At 49.4% G+C, this 19,877-nt stretch overlaps 1 protein-coding gene across 1 annotated transcript in view; it reads left to right on the forward strand.

The window, feature by feature from the left end:
- The window catches only part of fank1 (fibronectin type III and ankyrin repeat domains 1), a 59,021-nt gene that overhangs the window by 32,084 nt on the left and 7,060 nt on the right, over positions 1-19,877 (forward strand). Inside the window, exons 5-7 of the mRNA XM_078222904.1 lie at positions 6,794-6,859; positions 7,118-7,283; positions 9,164-9,307. Of these exons, the coding sequence (XP_078079030.1) occupies positions 6,794-6,859; positions 7,118-7,283; positions 9,164-9,307 (376 nt within the window). The remainder of the gene's footprint in view (positions 1-6,793; positions 6,860-7,117; positions 7,284-9,163; positions 9,308-19,877) is intronic.

Genomic DNA, 19,877 nt, shown 5'->3' on the forward strand with positions numbered 1-19,877 from the left:
TAGAGGGAAAGATGGGTTGTCATGGTAAAGTCTGGGTGCAAAAGGATAGCATAAGAGGTATAACATTTAAAAATATTACTTCTTGTAATATGGCATCACCAGCAAGGCTTACAGTTACTGCCATTTCCAAACTGACCTTGGTGAAGAGCTCCCTCCTTGAATTTCTGTTATCCATGTGGTGAAGGTACTCCCAGAATGCTGGTAGGTTAAGAAATTGACTCAGTGCTGATGAAGGAACGGTGATGTATGTCCACGTCAGGGCAATGCGTGACTTGGATGAAAACTCAGATACGACAATGTTCCCATGCACCTGTTGGCAGATGTCGTGATTGTGGGAATACCTTCCAAGAAGCCTCGGCGAGTTGCTCCATGCATCCAGTAGCTAATTCACACTGCAGCCATGGTGTGCTGGTGCTGCAGGGAGTGGATGGTTAAGGTGGTAGATGGGCTACTGATCAAAGCAGAGTACTTTGCTCTGATTGGTGTGTGGGTTGAATTGAGATGAGTTTGGATAGGGTGAATAGGAGGGGCAGATGAAATAAGAGAGGTTAGGTATCCCATAACCTGGAAAAGGGTTCTAATGAAGCAGAAACAGACACCAGGACAAGAATTTTACATTGCTTGGGTGGGCGGGCGGGCCCACCCAACCTAGAAGTGCGCAAAATTGCAAGAGAAAATGTCATGCCCGCGCCCCAAGCTTATCATGCACTTGCGCAATATTTTAGTGGGCAGGCACGCCTGAGAGTTCGAATCACTCTCAATGACAATCAAGCAGGCAATTAAGTCCATTAAGACCATAAGATCATAAGACCATAAGAAATAGGAACAGGAGTTGACTGTTTGCCCCCCTGCCCCACCTTTCAATAGGATCATGGCTGATCCAACATTCTTCATGTCCATTTTCCTGCTCTTTCCCTGTAACCCTTGATTCCCTCACTGATCAAGAATCTATCGCAGCCTTAAAAATTACACTGGCCCCACAGCTCTCTGTGGCAAGGAGCTTCAAAGACTCACAACCCTCTGAGAGCAGAAATTCCACCTCATCCCAGTCTTAAACTGGTGACCCTTTATTTTGAAACTATGCCCTTTGGTCCTAGACTCTCCCATGAGGAGAAACATCCTCTCAGCATTTACTCTGTGGGGGCAATTGAATACAATTTTATGTGGCCCGTCTGCTTTATGGTTGGCATGTGGGTGAGCCGATTGGCCAGATGGCCTTTACGTTTTAGCCGCGACCTTGATCCAGGGCGGGATGAATTGTCAGGGCTGAAATAAAATTTAAACAGTTGACTGCAAACTGATATTTGTGTTTGAATTTGCTGGCATGACACTCTTTGCACGGTTTTTGGGTTGTAGTTATATTTTTACAGGTCTGCAACTCCCTGAGACAGCTCCGCAGCTCCCCTGATGGAGCACAGTAGAAGCGTCAGCCCGCGTCCTCTCTTTTTCCGGCACCCACCCTCTTCCCACAATGCCGAGTCTTTCCCAGCGTGCTTTTTGGGCTAAATGGCCATTGATTGGCCACTTACACTCTGAAGCAGATCATGCCCTGGAATACGTTTCACAGCCGTTTCTGTGCCCTCCAAATCCACGCGCCTGATCGATGGAAATTTCACATCCAGATCATTTAACCAAAGGCTGGGATTTTTCAGCCGCGTGATGCGCTATCAATAAGACGAAAGACTACCGATATGCCAATATAAGTGTAGGCTTTTATTCACAACAGAATCAGGAGCAGATCCCAACAAATAACCGACCTGGACTGAACAAGGGGGAGGAGACAGCCACCTTTATACTAGGTGCTGAGGGGAGGAACCAAACTGGAAGGGGATGTGTCCAGGTATGACAAACACACACAACGGTGGTCCATATAGGACAAAGGCACAACTGAGGTCCACCACATTCACCCCTTCCTTTTAAAAAAACAACACGGGGGTGAAGCGGAAACAATATCACAAGTCCAGACGAACCGGTGGCTTGATCCGTCGTCGCGATCGTCGTAGTGCAGGTCGCAGAGTCGTCCGAGCAGGGAGCGATGTCGGCCCAGGCTCCGTACAGTGAGCGTCGAGAGAAGGCGCTGGGTGGTGTGAAGCGGACCGATCCGTCGTCCCGTCCAGTCGTCGGGTACTGCATGGCGACGGCTCCGGCGACTCAAGCGAGCTGTACATAGGGGCGAGAGGAATGAGCAGTGGCCCTGGTGGCGTATGGGGAACAGTGGGAACCGGAGCTGGGGGGTGGGGGGCTGCAACAGGCTCTGGGCACACTATATTGGGGACAGGGACTGAGGGAGGAAGAGGCGTAGCAGTCTCCGAATGGACGACACCAGGGACCGTGGGGCGGAAGGACGTGGTGACCTCCGGGGCACCCGCGGGTGCCAAGTCACGGACAGAAACCGTGTCCTCCCGCCCATCAGGGTACGCTACATAAGCATATTGGGGATTAGCATGGAGCAGTTGGACCTCCTCGACCAAGGGATCTGCCTTATGGGTCCGGACATGCTTCCGAAGCAGGACGGGTCCCGGGGACATCAGCCAATCCGGGAGCGAAGTACCCGAGGAGGACTTCCTGGGAAATGAAAACATCCGCTCGTGAGGGGTCGTATTGGTCACTGTGCACAAGAGTGACCTAATGGAATGTAATGCGTCCGGAAGGATGTCTTGCCAACGGCTGACTGGAAGGCCCCTAGACTGTAACGCTAATAGAACGGCCTTCCAGACGGTTGCGTTCTCCCGCTCTACTTGATCATTGCCCCTGGGGTTATAGCTAGTGGTGCGGCTGGAGGCAACGCCTTTGGCGAGCAGGTACTGCCTCAGCTCGTCACTCATGAAAGAGGACCCACGGTCGCTATGAATATAGGCTGGGAAGCCGAACAGGGTGAAGAGCTTATTCAGGGTCCGAATCACTGTAGCCGTGGTCATGTCCGAGCAGGGGAAGGCAAAAGGGAAACGTGAGTATTCGTCAATGATATTCAGGAAATAAACATTGCGGTTAGAGGAGGGGAGGGGGCCTTTAAAATCAACGCTAAGGCGCTCGAACGCGCGAATGGCCTTTACAAGGTGCGCCCTACCTGGCCGGTAGAACTGCGGTTTGCACTCAGCGCAGACCCTGCATTACCTGGTAATCGTCCGGACTTCCTCAAGGGAGAAGGGCAGGTTACGGGACTTGACAAAATGGAAAAATCTGGTGACACCCGGGTGACAGAGGTCGTTATGGAGGGACTGTAGCTGGTCTAGTTGGGCACTGGCACATGATCCACGGGACAGGGCATCTGGGGGCTCATTGAGCTTCCCGGGCCGGTACATGATGTCATATCTGTAGGTGGAGAGCTCAATCCTCCACCGCAAGATCTTGTCATTCTTAATCTTGCCCTTTTGCCTGGTGTTAAACAGGAAGGCAACTGACCGTTGGTCCGTAATTAAGGTGAATCGTTGGCCCGCGAGATAATGGCGCCAGTGCCGGACGGCTTCCACGATGGCCTGGGCCTCCTTCTCGACCGAGGAGTGTCGAATCTCAGGGCCTTGTAAGGTCCGGGAAAAGAAGGCCACCGGACGGCCCCTCTGGTTAAGGGTGGCAGCTAGGGCAAAGTCAGACGCATCACTTTCCACTTGGAATGGGATGGATTCGTCCACAGCGTGCATCGCGGCCTTCGCGATGTCCGCTTTGATGTCATCGAAGGCCTGACAGGCCTCCTCCGCCAGGGGAAAAGAGGTCGATTTTAGGAGCGGACGGGCTTTATCTGCGTAACGGGGAACCCACTGGGCATAATAGGAGAAGAAGCCCAGGCATCTCCTCAGTGCTTTGAGGGTAGTAGGGAGGGGAAGCTGCATAAGGGGACGCATACGGGCTGGGTCGGGGCCAAGGACACCATTTTCTATCACGTACCCAAGGATGGCGAGGCGGCGTGTCCGGAAAACACACTTCGCCTCATTGTATGTGAGGTTCAGGAGAGTGGCCGTACGAAGGAATTTTTGTAGGTTGGCATCATGGTCCTGCAGGTCATGGCCGCAGATGGTGACGTTATCCAGACACGGGAAAGTGGCCCGTAGTCCGTGCTGGTCCACCATTTGATCCATGGCCCGTTGGAAGACTGAGACCCCATTGGTGACACCAAAGGGGACTCGGAGGAACTGGTAGAGGCGGCCATCCGCCTCAAAGGCAGTGTATGGGCGATCCTCCGAGCGGATAGGGAGCTGGTGGTAAGCCGATTTCAAATCGATCGTTGAAAAAACCCTATAGTGCGCGATGCGGTTGACTATGTCCGCGATACGGGGAAGAGGATATGCATCTAGTTGGGTATACCTGTTTATGGTCTGGCTGTAGTCAATCACCATGCGGTGTTTCTCCCCCGATTTAACTACGACCACTTGCGCCCTCCAGGGGCTGGTGCTGGCCTGGATAATCCCTTCCTGGAGCAAACGTTGTACCTCGGACTGAATGAAGGCCCGGTCATCCGCACTATAGCGCCTACTCTTGGTGGCTATAGGCCTACAATCCGGGGTGAGGTTATCAAATAACGGGGGGGGTGATCTTGAGGGTCGAGAGACTGCAGGTGGTGCGCGAGGGGCGCTGCCGTGACGGCGCCTTGCAGACGGAGAGCGGGGGATAAGGGCCATCGTACTGCAGGATGACGCTTCTATGATGGCTGAGGAAATCTAACCCCAGCAGTACAGCTGCGCAGAGTCGCGGCAGCACGAGGAGCCGAAAACGCTCGTAGACTGTGCCCTGTACCGTCAGCGTCACCAAGCAGCACCCGAGGACCTCCACTGAGTGAGAATTCGAGGCCATGGAGATGGTCTGGCTCCAGGGTCGCACGGGAAGGGCATATTGACGCACTGTGCGAGGGTGTATAAAACTTTCCGTGCTCCCACAGTCAAACAGGCAGTTTTCTGCATAACCATTTACCTTGATCTCCATTATGGACTTGGAGAGTTGATGTGGCTGCGACTGGTCCAGGCAAATCGATGCCACTGTTGAATTAAAGAAGAATCCATCTTCGTCGCCGTCTGATGACGTCACGGATGAAGCTTCCTGCTCAGCTTGCCTTGATGCCAGTCTCAAAGATGGCGACTCCCGCACTTCCGGTGACCGCATCAAAGATGGCGATTCCCGCACTTCCGGTGACCGCATCAAAGATGGCGATTCGCGCGCAGCCGCCGCCTGCATCAAAGATGGCCGCGCCCTCGGAGCACACATGGCTCCACGAGTCTTCAGAAGCGGCTTTGCTCGGCAGACTTTAACAAAGTGGCCTAGCTTACCGCATCCGGAGCAAATCGCGTCCTTTGCCGGGCAGTGACGCCGAGGGTGCTTAGGGAGGCCACAAAAGTAACATTTGGGCCCTGCTGGAGCAGCCGTCGCAGTGGAGCCGTCGGTGGAACGGGATCCAAGGTAAGACCCGAGATTATGGGAGGCTGCTTCTAACGTTTCAGCCATCGTGGCCGTTTTCCGGAGGTCTAGATCATCTTGTTCCAGCAGACGCTGCTGGATGTATGTAGACTCAATGCCCGCAATGTAGGCGTCGCGGATCAGATCCTCCGTGTTCTGAGCTGCTGAAACAGCCTTACAGTCGCATGCTCGGGCGAGGACTCGCAGGGCGCGCAGAAATTGGGCGCACGATTCTCCTGGCTGCTGTTTGCGGGTAGTTAGGAGGTGTCTGGCGTAAACCACGTTAGGGCTCTTTCGGAACTGCCCGTTTAGGAGTTCGATAGCGTCCGCGTAAGTAGCAGCGTCCCGGAAGATTCCATAGACAGTTTCGCTTACCCGGGCGCGGAGCACGTGGAGTTTAGCAGCGTCGGTGTCGATGGCCGTAGCGGTGTCGACGAATGCTTCGAAGCAGTCCAACCAATGATCAAATTTATCAGAGGCTCCAACCTCTTGAGGGTCTAATGCTAACTTGTCGGGTTTTAGAAACTGCTCCATACTAGTAACTGTTGTGAATAAAATTGATGCGCTATCAATAAGGCGAAAGACTACCGATATGCCAATATAAGTGTAGGCTTTTATTCACAACAGAATCAGGAGCAGATCCCAACAAATAACCGACCTGGACTGAACAAGGGGGAGGAGACAGCCACCTTTATACTAGGTGCTGAGGGGAGGAACCAAACTGGAAGGGGATGTGTCCAGGTATGACAAACACACACAACGGTGGTCCATATAGGACAAAGGCACAACTGAGGTCCACCACACCGCGTTTGCCCCAAAGCCAAAAATTCCCACCCAAGGTCAATGGACCTTTGCATGGTCTGCCGAATTTTCTGTCCCACCCACTACAATCTCTGTAGCAGGTGGGACAGGAAAACTCCACCCAAAATATTATATGAAAGGAAACATGTTCAGATCTTAATTTGTCTAATTTACAGCCCGAAACAAATTGAACTATGGGCGGCACGGTGGTACAGTGGTTAGCACTGCTGCCTCACAGTGTCAGGGACCCGGGTTCGATTCCTGGCTTGGGTCACTGTCTGTGTGAAGTCCGCACATTCTCCCCGTGTCTGCACGGGTTTCCTTTGGGTGCTCTGGTTTCCTCCCACAGTCCAAAGATGTGCAGGTTATGTGGATAGGCCATGCTAAATTGCCACTTAGTGTCAGGGGGACTAGCTAGGGTATATGCATGGGATTATGGGGATAGGGCCTGGACACGATTGTGGTCAGTGCAGACCCAATGGGCCGAATGGCCTCCTTCTGCACTGTAAGATTCTATGTTTAAGTCCTGCAGCAGCTGTTTAAAAAAAGGCTTCCTCCTCAAGAGTAATACATGTCTTAATTAATGCTTGTCCACTCACTTCTCTCTAAGGATGGTGGAAATTCTGATAACATTTGGTGCTGATGTTAATAAGAAGAATGGCAGTGGTAAAGACAGGTAAGGTGAAACAATGAATAAAGCAAATGTTACAAAGGCATCAAAGAGATTGTTTGACAACCTGGTTTAATCTACCAATGAATAAAATTCTGCTCATGTTGAATCACACGTAAAAATGTGGCTTTAATTTTCAAGGTTAATTTTAGATACAGTGTTTTCAATATACTGTTTCTGAAGTGTGGAAAGTACTCGAAAGGGAAGGAAATCATATGTGACATTTTTTAGGCAAAACTTATATCCTTTCTTCTCATGTTACAGCTTAATGCTAGCTTGTTTCGCTGGCCACCTGGATGTTGTTAAATGTCTTCGGAGGTTTGGAGCTACATGGGAATCCCGAGACAATGGGGGTTCATCTGCCTTGCACTGGGCTGCAGATGGGGAACACCTCAGTGTGATTGAGTGGATGATAAAAGATGGCTGCAAGGTATGTAATTTATTGACCAACTAGCTTCATAATTGTTAAACAAATGAAATCATTAAAAGTCCTAATTTGTCCCACATGTTTTTGCTACGTGACTTTCCTCTAAAAGTGGCAGTTCCCATTTAAAAGTTTAAAGGGGCCATCAAAACAGACCAAATAAAAAGAGCACAGTGTTTTGCTGAGGTTATAGGGAAGCGTTGAGTTGGTGAAGAATTCGGAGGCATTTTTTCAATGTTATGTTGTACATGAACTGGAACTAGTTAATACTCTTGCCAGTTGATAAAAAGTTTTTAAAATGTTTCACTTTGCGGCACAGACATCCCACACTTTAGGGATACAATGGGCTAGATTTCCAACTTGCTGGCGGTAAACAGGAGCTGGATCTGTTCATCTATCAGAAACCTGCCTTCGGTGGGAAACTGACTAAAGTTCAGATTTTCGTAGTAGTGAACTGGAGACTGGTTTCCCGTCAAAATAGAGTCAGTGGACGCTGGAATGAAGGTGGGCCAGATGAAATGTGGAAATCAGTTATTACAGCCACTCCGACCAAGGCATCATAGGCCGAAAGGAAAGTGGCAGAGCACAAAGTAAAGGAGACATGTCCTCTCTCTGTCCGACCCCAAAACCCTCACTCAGGCTACCCAGAGAGAAATAGGGCTGGACTTTCACTGCCAAGGCGGGTATGGCAAACCAGGAAATTTCCTTACTTGCTGCACCCGCCTCAAATGTCGCAAACGTTGCTCTGGGTGTTGGGAGTAGGGTAGTGGTATGATATGGAGTGGGATCCACCGATCCTGGAAGCAGAGAGTCGGCGACCACGGAAGTGGCTGAGTGCCTGCCTTGGCTCTCAAGGACTTCATCCCAGTTGCAATAAAGGTTGTTAGGCATCTAACCTTCACCCCTCATACCCGTTCATTGCCTTCATGCCACCTCTATCCCCTCCATGTCAATTTATGCCAACATGTGTCGCCACCCACAGGTCCTCATACCGTCCATGCCAACTCAAGCCAAACCATGGCCCTCCCATGTACATTCACACAGTGTACGCTATGTACAGAACTATGTACAGAACGAATGAGCCACATAGTAACAATGGTGCTCAGAAAATAAATCCACCCATTCACAAATTTTCTTTTCAAAAAGACTGCTGTTCCTATAACCCTATAAAAGTATCAAAAACATAGGCTCCAAGCACTTTGCACCTTGTAATATAGTGTAAATAAATATTGAAATATTGATAAAAAGGATCTCGGAAGGAACAACCTATTATAACCATTTAAAGGTGTCAATCAAGCAAAGTCACAGGTCTGTCCACTTTTCAAAACAGAATCTGCTGAGATAATCCTTATATGAGCCTGGGTTCATGGCCAATCATACATAATGAGGCCATCCAGTTCTACAGAGAGTTCTTACAACTGTTCTCCTTCCTGTGCGGGTTCATCGTCATCTTCATTGGCCATGATGTTTAACTTGTTCTGTTGTTTATTTTAATTATTTAAGATTACTTGTAATCAAGCCATTAAAATGGTAAATTGATTGCATAACATATTGAGACACCAGTACCTTTATTTAGCACCTTTAAAGCCCCAAATGGTGAATCCTTGCTCTTGGGTTGTTCCCTTATAACGTGACTCATGTGTTCTGACACATCATTGGGAAAACTCTGAGGACCTGGCACTGCAGATTTCTCCCTCAAACAATCTAGTCATTGGCAGCGAATTATCAGAAGTGGTGGGGGAAATTATGCACCATGCTCACATATGATGGGCTTTTTCTGGCCTACTAACCAGTCCTCACTGACTACATTACATAATGAAGTAGCCAATGATGTTTTAATATGGCACTTAAACTTGCTCCAGACTCCTGTTGTTTATTGTGAATAGGTTGACATCACTGATGGACACTCGTTGTGGACACCACTTATGCGAGTTGCTGCCCTGAATGGCAATACTGAGGTTGCTTCTATTTTAATTAAAGCAGGTGCAAATGTGAATCTCCAAGATAGGATGGGAAAAACACCACTAATGGTAGGTATTTGATTTCTTTTCCGACGTGCAAAACCACATAACACAATTGGTCAAAACATCCTTAGATTGCAATGGTAATATTGACAACCACAAAATAAGATGTTGAGAGGCATAGATCGGGTGGACTCTCAGAGGGTTTTTCCCAGGGTGGAAATGGCTGCTACGAGAGGACACAGGTTTAAGGTGCTGGGGGGTAGGTACAGGGGAAATGTTAGGGGGAAGTTTTTCACGCAGAGGGTGGTGGGCGAGTGGAATCGGCTACCGTCAGTGGTGGTGGAGGCAAACTCAATAGGGTCTTTTAAGAGACTCCTGGATGAGTACATGGGACTTAATAGGATGGAGGGTTATAGGTAGGCTTAAAAGGTAGGGATATGTTCGGCACAACTTGTGGAGCCGAAGGGCCTGTTTTGTGCTGTAGTTTTTTCTATGTTTCTATGTTTCTAAAATGAAGTTGTAATGTAGACATCTTCATTCTGCAACATTACTAGCATTCCACACAGGTCATATTTGTGCAGAGACCATCACGCTACAACAATGTATCCACTCCCATAGCTAGAATATTGTGGGACAGGTTGCTAGCCTGTCATCACCTTGACCATCAAGTCCTGGGGTGGGACTACGAACCCAGAGCTACCAGCTCAGAGGTAGGGACACTATGTACTGTGCCACTAGACTGTTGGTATACAGAGCTTGATGCGTAATATCTCATCAGAGACTTTCATACGAGTTCAAGATTCCTGCTATCTTTCCTCCCATTGCCACCATTATCCTGGCTGGTACACCACAAACTGATTTGAAACTGAGCTCTCAATAAGAAAACTCTGTAACAAGACTGTTTCTATCCAGATGCATAATGGCAGTATGTGCCTCATTCACCAAGAAAGTAATACATTGACTACAATATCGTTGTGTCAGAGATCCTAGACCTGGGGGCCCAATTCCCCCATCGTGATGCGCTCATTTTTTGGTGCATTGGGTTGGGAGATGTGTGTGTCGGCCATTTCGCGGGATTCGCGCATGTGTTCCTGACGTATGCGTACCTCCCACCCCCGGGAGCATGTGCGGTCGAGATCACGCTGGAAACTGGTGGGAAGACGAGGTATGTGATTTTAATCTTTTTGTAATGTAATTTAAATGTCATTATCGGGACTGAATTCCCCGGGCCTGATAGCATCTCCCACACGCCAGGAGTATTTCACTCCAGCGGGGTTTAGAGTAGGTTCTCAGGGGGTCGGGCGGCCGGGGTTGGTGCCCCCTGGGCATGGGCACCCTGGCAGTGCCAGCCTGTGCCCCTAGCACTGCCCAAGGGACAAAGTGCCCATGCCCAAGGGACACCTTTGCACTGTCCATTGGGCAGTGCCAAAGGGAGAGGGCTCTATTGTGGGCAGGGCTTAGGGGTGACTGGTGGGGGTGAGGGGCCCGCTGCCACTCTGCATGGAGATCGGTTGGGGCTGGAGGCAGGCCAGTGATCGGGGCAGGCCGGGGGGGTTGGTCTGCTGGGGGGGGGTTTGCTTCCTGTGGGGTGGTCTGCCTTCCGTGGGGGGGTTCTGCCAGAGTGCGGGGGGTCTGCCGGGCTGGAGGGGGATCGTCATTGTGGGGAGGGTGCTGGAGATCGGGATAAGAACATAAGAAATAGGAGCAGGAGTAGGCCATCTGGCCCTTCGAGCCTGCCCCGCCATTCAACAAGATCATGGCTGATCTGAAGCGAATCAGTTCCACTTACCCGCCTGCTCCCCATAACCCCTAATTCCCTTATCGATCAGAAAACTATCCACCCGTGATTTAAACATATTCAACGAGGAAGCCTCCGTCACTTCAATGGGCAGAGAATTCCAGAGATTCACTACCCTCTGAGAGAAGAAGTTCCTCCTCAATTCTGTTCTAAACCGGCCCCCCCTTATTTTGAGGCTGTGCCCTCTAGTTCTGGTTTCCCTTCTAAGTGGAAAGAATCTCTCCACCTCTACCCTATCCAGCCCCTTCATTATCTTATATGTCTCTATAAGATCACCCCTCATCCTTCTAAACTCCAACGAGTACAGACCCAATCTGTTTAATCTCTCCTCATAAGCTACACCCCTCATCTCCGGTATCAACCTGGTGAACCTTCTCTGCACTCCCTCCAAGGCCAATATATCCTTTCGCAAATAAGGGGACCAAAACTGCACACAGTACTCCAGTTGCGGCCTCACCAGTGCCTTGTACAGTTGCAGCAAGACCTCCCTGCTTTTATATTCTATCCCCCTCGCGATAAAGGCCAACATTCCATTCGCCTTCTTGATCACCTGCTGCACCTGCAGACTGAGTTTTTGCGATTCGTGCACAAGGACCCCCAGGTCCCTCTGCACAGTCACACGATGTAATTTTTCTCCGTTTAAATAATATTCCAATTTACTATTATTTCTTCCAAAGTGGATAACCTCACATTTGCTAACAAAGAACAAAGAACAAAGAACAATACAGCACAGGAACAGGCCCTTCGGCCCTCCAAGCCCGCGCCGCTCCCCGGTCCAGGATTGAATCCTGAATCCAGGATCCCCGCCCAATTTTCCAGCCTATCTACATACCAATATCCTATCCACCGAGCTGTCCCTCACAGCTACGATGCTTTGTTCATTACAACCTATTAACTTACCCCCACCCCCCCATTCCAGACCATGTGATCTCCAGGGAGAGGCGAAAACCCAGAGTGAAAAACCCCAGGGCCAATATGGGGAAAAAAAAATCTGGGAAATTCCTCTCCGACCCCCTGAGGCGATCGAAACGAGTCCAGGAGATCACAATGGCCCCGATCGGAAAATGCTTCCCAACCCTAGTCATTTCCACTTCCACGAACACCATATGAATTCCCTGCCCCCGAGACAGGTTCCCAACTATCCGCAGTCTCACTCTGTACTGGCACCAGCAAGATGATCGTAGAATGAAGCCTTGAAACGAGAAACCAGGAACAATTAGCCCGCGCCGCTCCCTGGTCCAAACTAGACCACTCTTTTGTATCCCTCCATTCCCACTCCGTTCATATAGCTGTCTAGATAAGTCTTAAACGTTCCCAGTGTGTCCGCCTCCACCACCTTGCCCGGCAACACATTCCAGGCCCCCACGACCCTCTGTGTGAAATATGTCCTTCTGATATCTGTGTTAAACCTCCCCCCCTTCACCTTGAACCTATGACCCCTCGTGAACGTCACCACCGACCCGGGGAAAAGCTTCCCACCGTTCACCCTATCTATGCCTTTCATAATTTTATACACCTCTATTAAGTCTCCCCTCATCCTCCGTCTTTCCAAGGAGAACAACCCCAGTTTCCCCAATCTCTCCTCATAACCAAGCCCCTCCATACCAGGCAACATCCTGGTAAACCTCCTCTGTACTCTCTCCAAAGCCTCCACGTCCTTCTGGTAGTGTGGCGACCAGAACTGGACGCAGTATTCCAAATGCGGCCGAACCAACGTTCTATACATCTGCAACATCAGACCCCAACTCTTATACTCTATGCCCCGTCCTATAAAGGCAAGCATGCCATATGCCTTCTTCACCACCTTCTCCACCTGTGACGTCACCTTCAAAGATCTGTGGACTTGCACACCCAGGTCCCTCTGCGTCTCTACACCCTTTATGGTTCTTCCATTTATCGTGTAGCTCCTCCCTACATTATTCCCACCAAAATGCATCACTTCGCATTTATCAGGATTGAACTCCATCTGCCATTTCCTTGCCCAAATTTCCAGCCTATCTATATCCTTCTGTAGCCTCTGACAATGTTCCTCACTATCTGCAAGTCCTGCCAGTTTTGTGTCGTCCGCAAACTTACTGATCACCCCAGTTACTCCTTCTTCCAGATCATTTATATAAATCACAAACAGCAGAGGTCCCAATACAGAGCCCTGCGGTACACCACTAGTCACAGGCCTCCAGCCGGAAAAAGACCCTTCCACTACCACCCTCTGTCTTCTATGACCAAGCCAGTTCTCCACCCATCTAGCCACCTCCCCCTTTATCCCATGGGATCCAACCTTTTTCACTAGCCTACCATGAGGGACTTTGTCAAATGCTTTACTAAAGTCCATATAGACAACATCCACGGCCCTTCCTTCGTCAACCATTTTGGTCACTTCTTCAAAAAACACCACCAGGTTCGTGAGGCATGACCTCCCTCTCACAAAACCATGTTGACTAACGTTATATTCCATCTGCCAGATCCTCGCCCACTCGCTCAGCCTATCCAAATCTCTCTGCAGACTTTCCGCGTCCTCCACGCAATTCGCTTTCCCACTCACCTTCGTGTCATCAGCAAACTTGAATACCCTCCACCAGATCATCTATGTAAATGGTAAACAATTGAGGCCCCAGCACCGATCCCTGCGGCACGCCACTGGTCACCAACTGCCAACCAGAAAAGCACCTATTTATCCCAACTCTCTGCTTCCTGTTAGATAGCCAATCACCAATCCACGCCAACACCTTACCCCTAACTCCGTGTACCCCAATCTTCTGCAGCAACCTTTTGTGAGGCACCTTATCGAACACCTTCTGGAAATCTAAAAGCACCACATCCACCGGTTCCCCTCTGTCAACCGCACTAATGACATCTTCATAAAAGTCCAGTAGATTCGTCAAACATGACTTTCCCTTCATGAATCCATGCTGCGTCTGCTTGATCGAACCATTCTTATTCAGGTGCTCTGTTATTTCCTCTTTAATAATGGACTCTAGCATCTTCCCAACTACGGACGTTAAGCTAACCGGCCTGTAGTTACCCGCCTTTTGTCTACTTCCTTTTTTAAACAGCGGCATAACAGTAGCTGTTTTCCAGTCAGCCGGCACTACCCCAGAGTCCAGCGAATTTTGATAAATTACTACTAATGCATCTGCTATTACCTCAGCCATTTCTTTCAGTACCCTGGGATGCATTCCATCCGGGCCCGGGGACTTGTCTACCTTCAGTCCTATTAGTCTACCAAGCACCACCTCCTTAGTAACAGTAATTGTATTAAGGACCTCCCCTCCCACCAACTCTCGATCTCTAATATTCGGCAAACTATTTGTGTCTTCCACCGTGAAGACCGACACAAAGAACTTATTTAAAGTCTCAGCCATTTCCTCGTTTTCCACTATTAAATCCCTCCTCTCATCTTCCAAGGGTCCAACATTCACTCTAGCCACTCTATTCCTTTTTATATACTTGTAAAAACTTTTACTATCATTTTTTATATTTTGAGCTCGTTTAGTTTCATAATCTATCTTTCCTTTCTTAATCGCTTTCTTAGTCGTTCTTTGTTTTTCTTTAAAGCTTTCCCAATCCACTAATTCTCCACTATTTTTGGCCACTCTGTACGCATCTGATTTTATTTTAATACTCTCCTTTATTTCCTTCGTTATCCACGTCCGGTTATCCTTTTTCTTATAGTCCTTCTTTATCACCGGAATATAGTTTTGCTGAGTACTTTAAAAAATCTCCTTAAAAATCCTCCACTGTTCCTCAGCTGTCCTACCTACCAGTCTGCTCGCCCAGTCTACATTAGCCAATTCCACCCTCATCCTATCGTACTCCCCTCTGTTCAAGCAGAGGACACTGGTTTGGGACCCTACTTTCTCACCCTCCATCTGTATCAGAAATTCCACCATATTATGATCACTCATCCCAAGAGGATCCTTCACAAGAAGATCCTTAATCCTACCTGTCTCATTGCACAGAACCAGATCCAAGATAGCTCGCTCTCTCGTAGGTTCTGTAACATACTGTTCAATGAAACAATCCCGACAGCATTCCAAGAACTCTTCCTCAAGCCCTCCATGTCCAATTTGAGTCGACCAATCAATATGTAGGTTAAAATCCCCCATGATTATTGCCGTTCCACTTTTGCACGCATCCATTATTTGCTTGTTTATAGCCCTCCCCACCTCTAAGTTATTATTTGGGGGCCTATAGACCACGCCTACCAGTGTCTTTCTCCCCCTACTATTCCTTATCTCCACCCACAACGATTCCACATTTTGCTCCTTAGAGCCTATGTCGTCTCTCACTACCGTCCTGATATTATCCTTTATTAACAAAGCTACCCCACCTCCTTTTTCTACCTGTCTATCCTTCCTAAATGCCTGATAACCCTGTATATTCAGTTCCCAGTCCCGGTCACCCTGCAACCACGTTTCTGTGATGGACACTAGATCATATTCATTTGTATGGATTTGTGCCATCAACTCATTTACTTTGTTTCGAATGCTTCGTGCATTCAGGCAAAGTGTCTTTATGCCAGCCTTTATCTGGACCCGGTTTGTTGAAGCGCTACTAACATCTCCCAAGCCCTCTCCTCCTTTAGCTAGTTGTTTATTCACTATACTCCTGGCATTAGAGTAGACACATCTCAATCCTATGGTCTGACCTCTCCCCTTCTCTGTTCCCAGTCCACCTGCCCTCTTGCACTGCCTATAACCCTTCTCTGTTTGCGAGCTACCTTCCTCACTCTCAGTCACGTCACTTTGATCCCCTCCCCCCAACCTATCTAGTTTAAACTCTCCCCAGTAGCCTTAGCCAACCTTCCTGCCAGGATATTGGTCCCCCTGGGATTCAAGTGCCACCCGTTTTTAGTATACAGGTCACACCTGCCCCTGAAGAGGTCCCAATGGTCCAGGAACCTGAATCCCTGCCCCCTGCACCATTCCCTCAGCCACACATTCATCCTCCACCTCACTCCATTCCTTTCCTCACCTTCCCGTGGCACAGGCAGCAATCCCGAGATTACTACCTTTGCTTTCCTCCTTCTCAGCTGTCTCCCTAATTCCCTATATTCTTTTTTCATGTTCCCTTCCCCCTTCTTACCCACATCAGCGGTACCAATATGTACCGCTACCTCCGGTTCCTCTTCCTCGCACCTCAGGATTTCTGGGACTCGCCCAGCGACATCCTGGATCCCAGCCCCAGGGAGGCAGACCACCATGCGAGACTCCCGCCTGCCTCCGCAAAATCGCCTGTCCGTCCCCCTGACTGTTGAGTCCCCGATTAATACCGCCTTCCTCCTCCTTTCCTTAGCCCTCTGAGTTACAGGGCCGGACTCCACCCCGGAGACACGGCCACTGCTGCTTCCCCCAGATGGGCTGTCCCCCCCAACAGTACTCAGGCAGGAGTACTTGTTATGTAGGAGCACTTCCACCGGGGTGCTCTCAATCACCCGTGTTTTACCCTTCCTGGCTGTCACCCACTTGGCCTCCTCCCATGGCCCTGGTGTGATCACCTGATGATAGCTCTTGTCTATCACCTCCTCATTCTCCCTCACCTGCCTAAGATCGTCAAGCTGCAGTTCCAGCTCCCTAACACGGGCCCTCAGGAACCGCAGCTCGACACACCCCTCACAGATGTGGATGTCCGGGAGGCCAGGTGCCTCCAGGGCCTCCCACATACTGCACTGCGAGCAACACACTGGCTTAACACTCATATTTCACCCTTTCTTCCAAGGTACACAGAGAAAAGTAAATTATAAATAAAAAAAAATAAGAAACTCACCCCTGCTCGCCCTTTCTGCCTAAGCCCGATGAGCCAAAGCCCCTCAGTTCTCACTCAGCTCCCTCTCACTCCGCTGCCCGCTCCCAACGCTGCCCGTTAGATAGTGGGGCCTGCCTTTTAAACCTCCCGTGCACGAAAAAAATCTCAAAAGACCCTTCTCAGTAAACCCCGCGGCCACTGCCGGTTTCGCGCCAAAATTTAAAAATAATTAAATAAATAACACCCGTGAAAAAGTACTTTAAATTAAATCTTACCCCAAAAATCCTGTCACCAGTCACACTTCTGCCTTTCTCCAAAGCAACAAAGAGGATGCTCTGGGATGAGGTGTTGAGGCTGGCTTGGGAATGGCGTGGGGGCCGAGATCGGGCTGTGGGTGGGGTGGGGGTTAGAGGGGCTGCAGTGCGGGGGTCCTAGGCTGGCCAGCGATCGATCTGGCCAGGAAACGGGAGACTGACAGATCGGGGCCACTGCACAGAGGCCCGGAACTGTCAGATTCTGGCGTGAATAGGCCCTGTCCCCCACCTGAGATTTTAATGATATTCACGATTGTAACCTCTGCATTGCACAGTGTGGAGAGATTCAAGTCTGAATTCTCACTGAAAAAACAGTCATGAATTACACCATTTTTCCCGCCAATTCAGCACTTAGAATTTTTTTTGGTGAGTATCGGGCCCTGGATCTTTATTTGCAATTCCGCCCCAAATCGGGCAGCATAGAAAATCCAGAACAATCAAGCAGGGAAAGTGACGACCAAGTTTCTGCCCAATCAAAATTTTGCAGCCTCAGTCACAGCAGCTCAGGCTGCTGGATGTCCTTTCCCTATCCTGGTCACATACACTGGGGTGGCAAAGCCTGACAGATTTGATTGGTTTTGTTGCCTTCCACCAACCCAAGTGATCAACTGGAGAATGGTGACCGTAGTCCCTGAGACGACACAGAAGGTCCACTGATCCTCCATTAAAATGTTAATCCAGAATTAAGCTCTGGAAGTAGATCAAGATGACACATAGCCAACAAGCATAAGCTATATTTAAGACAGGTTCTTCTTCACACAGAATGTGACCAATGCATGGAATGGAATTCTGAGCAGAATGAGCACCTTAGAATCATTAAACAGGAACAACCAGATGCAGCAATGAGAGGGCGGTAATGTTATTCTGGGTGGATTTATTAATATGGGTTGAATACCCTTCTTCATCCATAAGTAATTTGCAATCTTGTGAACACATGTATCCTTCAGTACCATGTTAATTCAGGCTATGAATCACACTGTCAACAGCACAGTCATTACTGTGAGTGAATTGATATTGGAGAGTACTGCAAAGAATAGCCCAATGCCTCAGAGGCAGAAAAAAATAACTGAGTATTCACTGAAGATGATGGAAAAGAACCACAAGTTTTAACCTTGTTACCCGCAAGTCACATCAAAGTTTGAATGATAAAGTGTATTTCTTACTCGCTAACAGGGTTTGCCGTTTTCCCAGCAGCATATAAACATTTGTAATGAGTTACGTGTAAATGAAACGCAACATGTAAACAATTTGAACAAAACAAGATGTTACAATTAGCAGTTTAATTGGTTTGTCTGCCCTTTTAGATTCTCAGATGTTTCTGGATGTAGTTTGTCCCTCCCTGTGCTGTTCTTTGCTTCCAGGAATGTGAAGATTGATTGTGTTATAAAATGCTGAAAGCTAATTGTTCCAACTACAGTTTTGAAAAGCTGAGAAATAGTTTCTTTGAGATGTTGCTTTCCCTTTGCTGGTTTATTTGGCACTGCCCATTGGGCATTGGGCAGTGTCAAGGGGGCGGTGCCTATTGTGGGTGGGCCTAGGGGCGATTGGTGGGGGTGGGGGGGGTCCCGTTGCCACTCTGCAGACATGATCAGTCTGGGATGGAGGGAGAGCAGAGGTGGGGGTGGACTGGGGTCTGCCGGTGGGGGCGGGGGGGGGGGGGGGGTCTGACTCCGGGGGAGGCTCAGCTGGGGTGGGGGAGGTCTGCTGGGGTGAAGGGGTAGGGGAATCGCCACTGTTGGGGGGGTGGGGCCTGGGCACTGGGACGCTCCGGGATGGGAGGGTGGGGGTCAGGCTGGCCCGGGAATTGCAGTGGGGGCCGCGGTTGTGCCGTGGGGAGGGAGGGGGGGGGGGTGGCGGGGCAGCACTGTGGGGGTCCCGGGCTGGCCAGCAATCGGGCTGGCCAGCAAACGGGAATTTGACAGTTTGAGGCCACTGCGCATGCGCTGAGCTCCAGAACTGTCAGAATCCGGCGCAAGTAGGACCCGCCTCCCCCCGGCTTTTTAATTAGATTCCCGACTGGACCCTCTGCATTGCACAGAGTGCGGAGATTCGGGTGAGAAGCTGACCTGTCAGAACTGTCGCAATCTAGAACAGTTTTCCCACCAATTCAGCACTTTTGGAGAGAATCGCCCCCAGTAGATGTAACTGTGCAACATCAAAATCTTTTACCTTCTAAAGCCTCAGTATGACCTTCTTGTTGAAGTTTCCACCATGTTTTTCCTCGCTCATTCTTTGTACTGAATTATTCCTCAGCCTCGGTGATTTTGACCTGCATCTAAATCACCTCTGCCCTCTCTCTTCTGATATAGGCTTGCTGTTGTTCTCCCTCAATCCCACCTTCTACATTTCTCCGTTTGCCTTGCTGCACACATCCACTTGAATGCCCCAAACTGCAGAGAAAATTATCCAGAGTTCAATGCTGAGCATCCACACAAACTTCCATCTCCCTCTCCTGATCATCCATCTGCTGCGATGTTACCGTCCGGGTTTTGAATCATAGAAACCATACAAACCCTATAGTGCAGAAGGAGGCCATTCGGCCCATTGGGTCTGCACTGACTTCAATCCCACCTAGGCCCTATCCCCTTAACCCCACATATTTACCTCGCTAATCCCTCTGACCTACACATCCCAGGACACTAAGGGGCAATTAAACTGAATGGAGGGGGGCGGGGAGGGTTCAGCTGTAGGGGAAATTAGAAAGCCCAGATCGAAGGAGGAGGTAAGAGTGCAGGTTAGCGATGTGGCGGATAGTTACCAGACAATAAAAGAGAGGGAC

Source organism: Mustelus asterias, chromosome 11 (genome assembly GCF_964213995.1).
Source record: "Mustelus asterias chromosome 11, sMusAst1.hap1.1, whole genome shotgun sequence".
Lineage (NCBI taxonomy): Eukaryota > Metazoa > Chordata > Chondrichthyes > Carcharhiniformes > Triakidae > Mustelus > Mustelus asterias.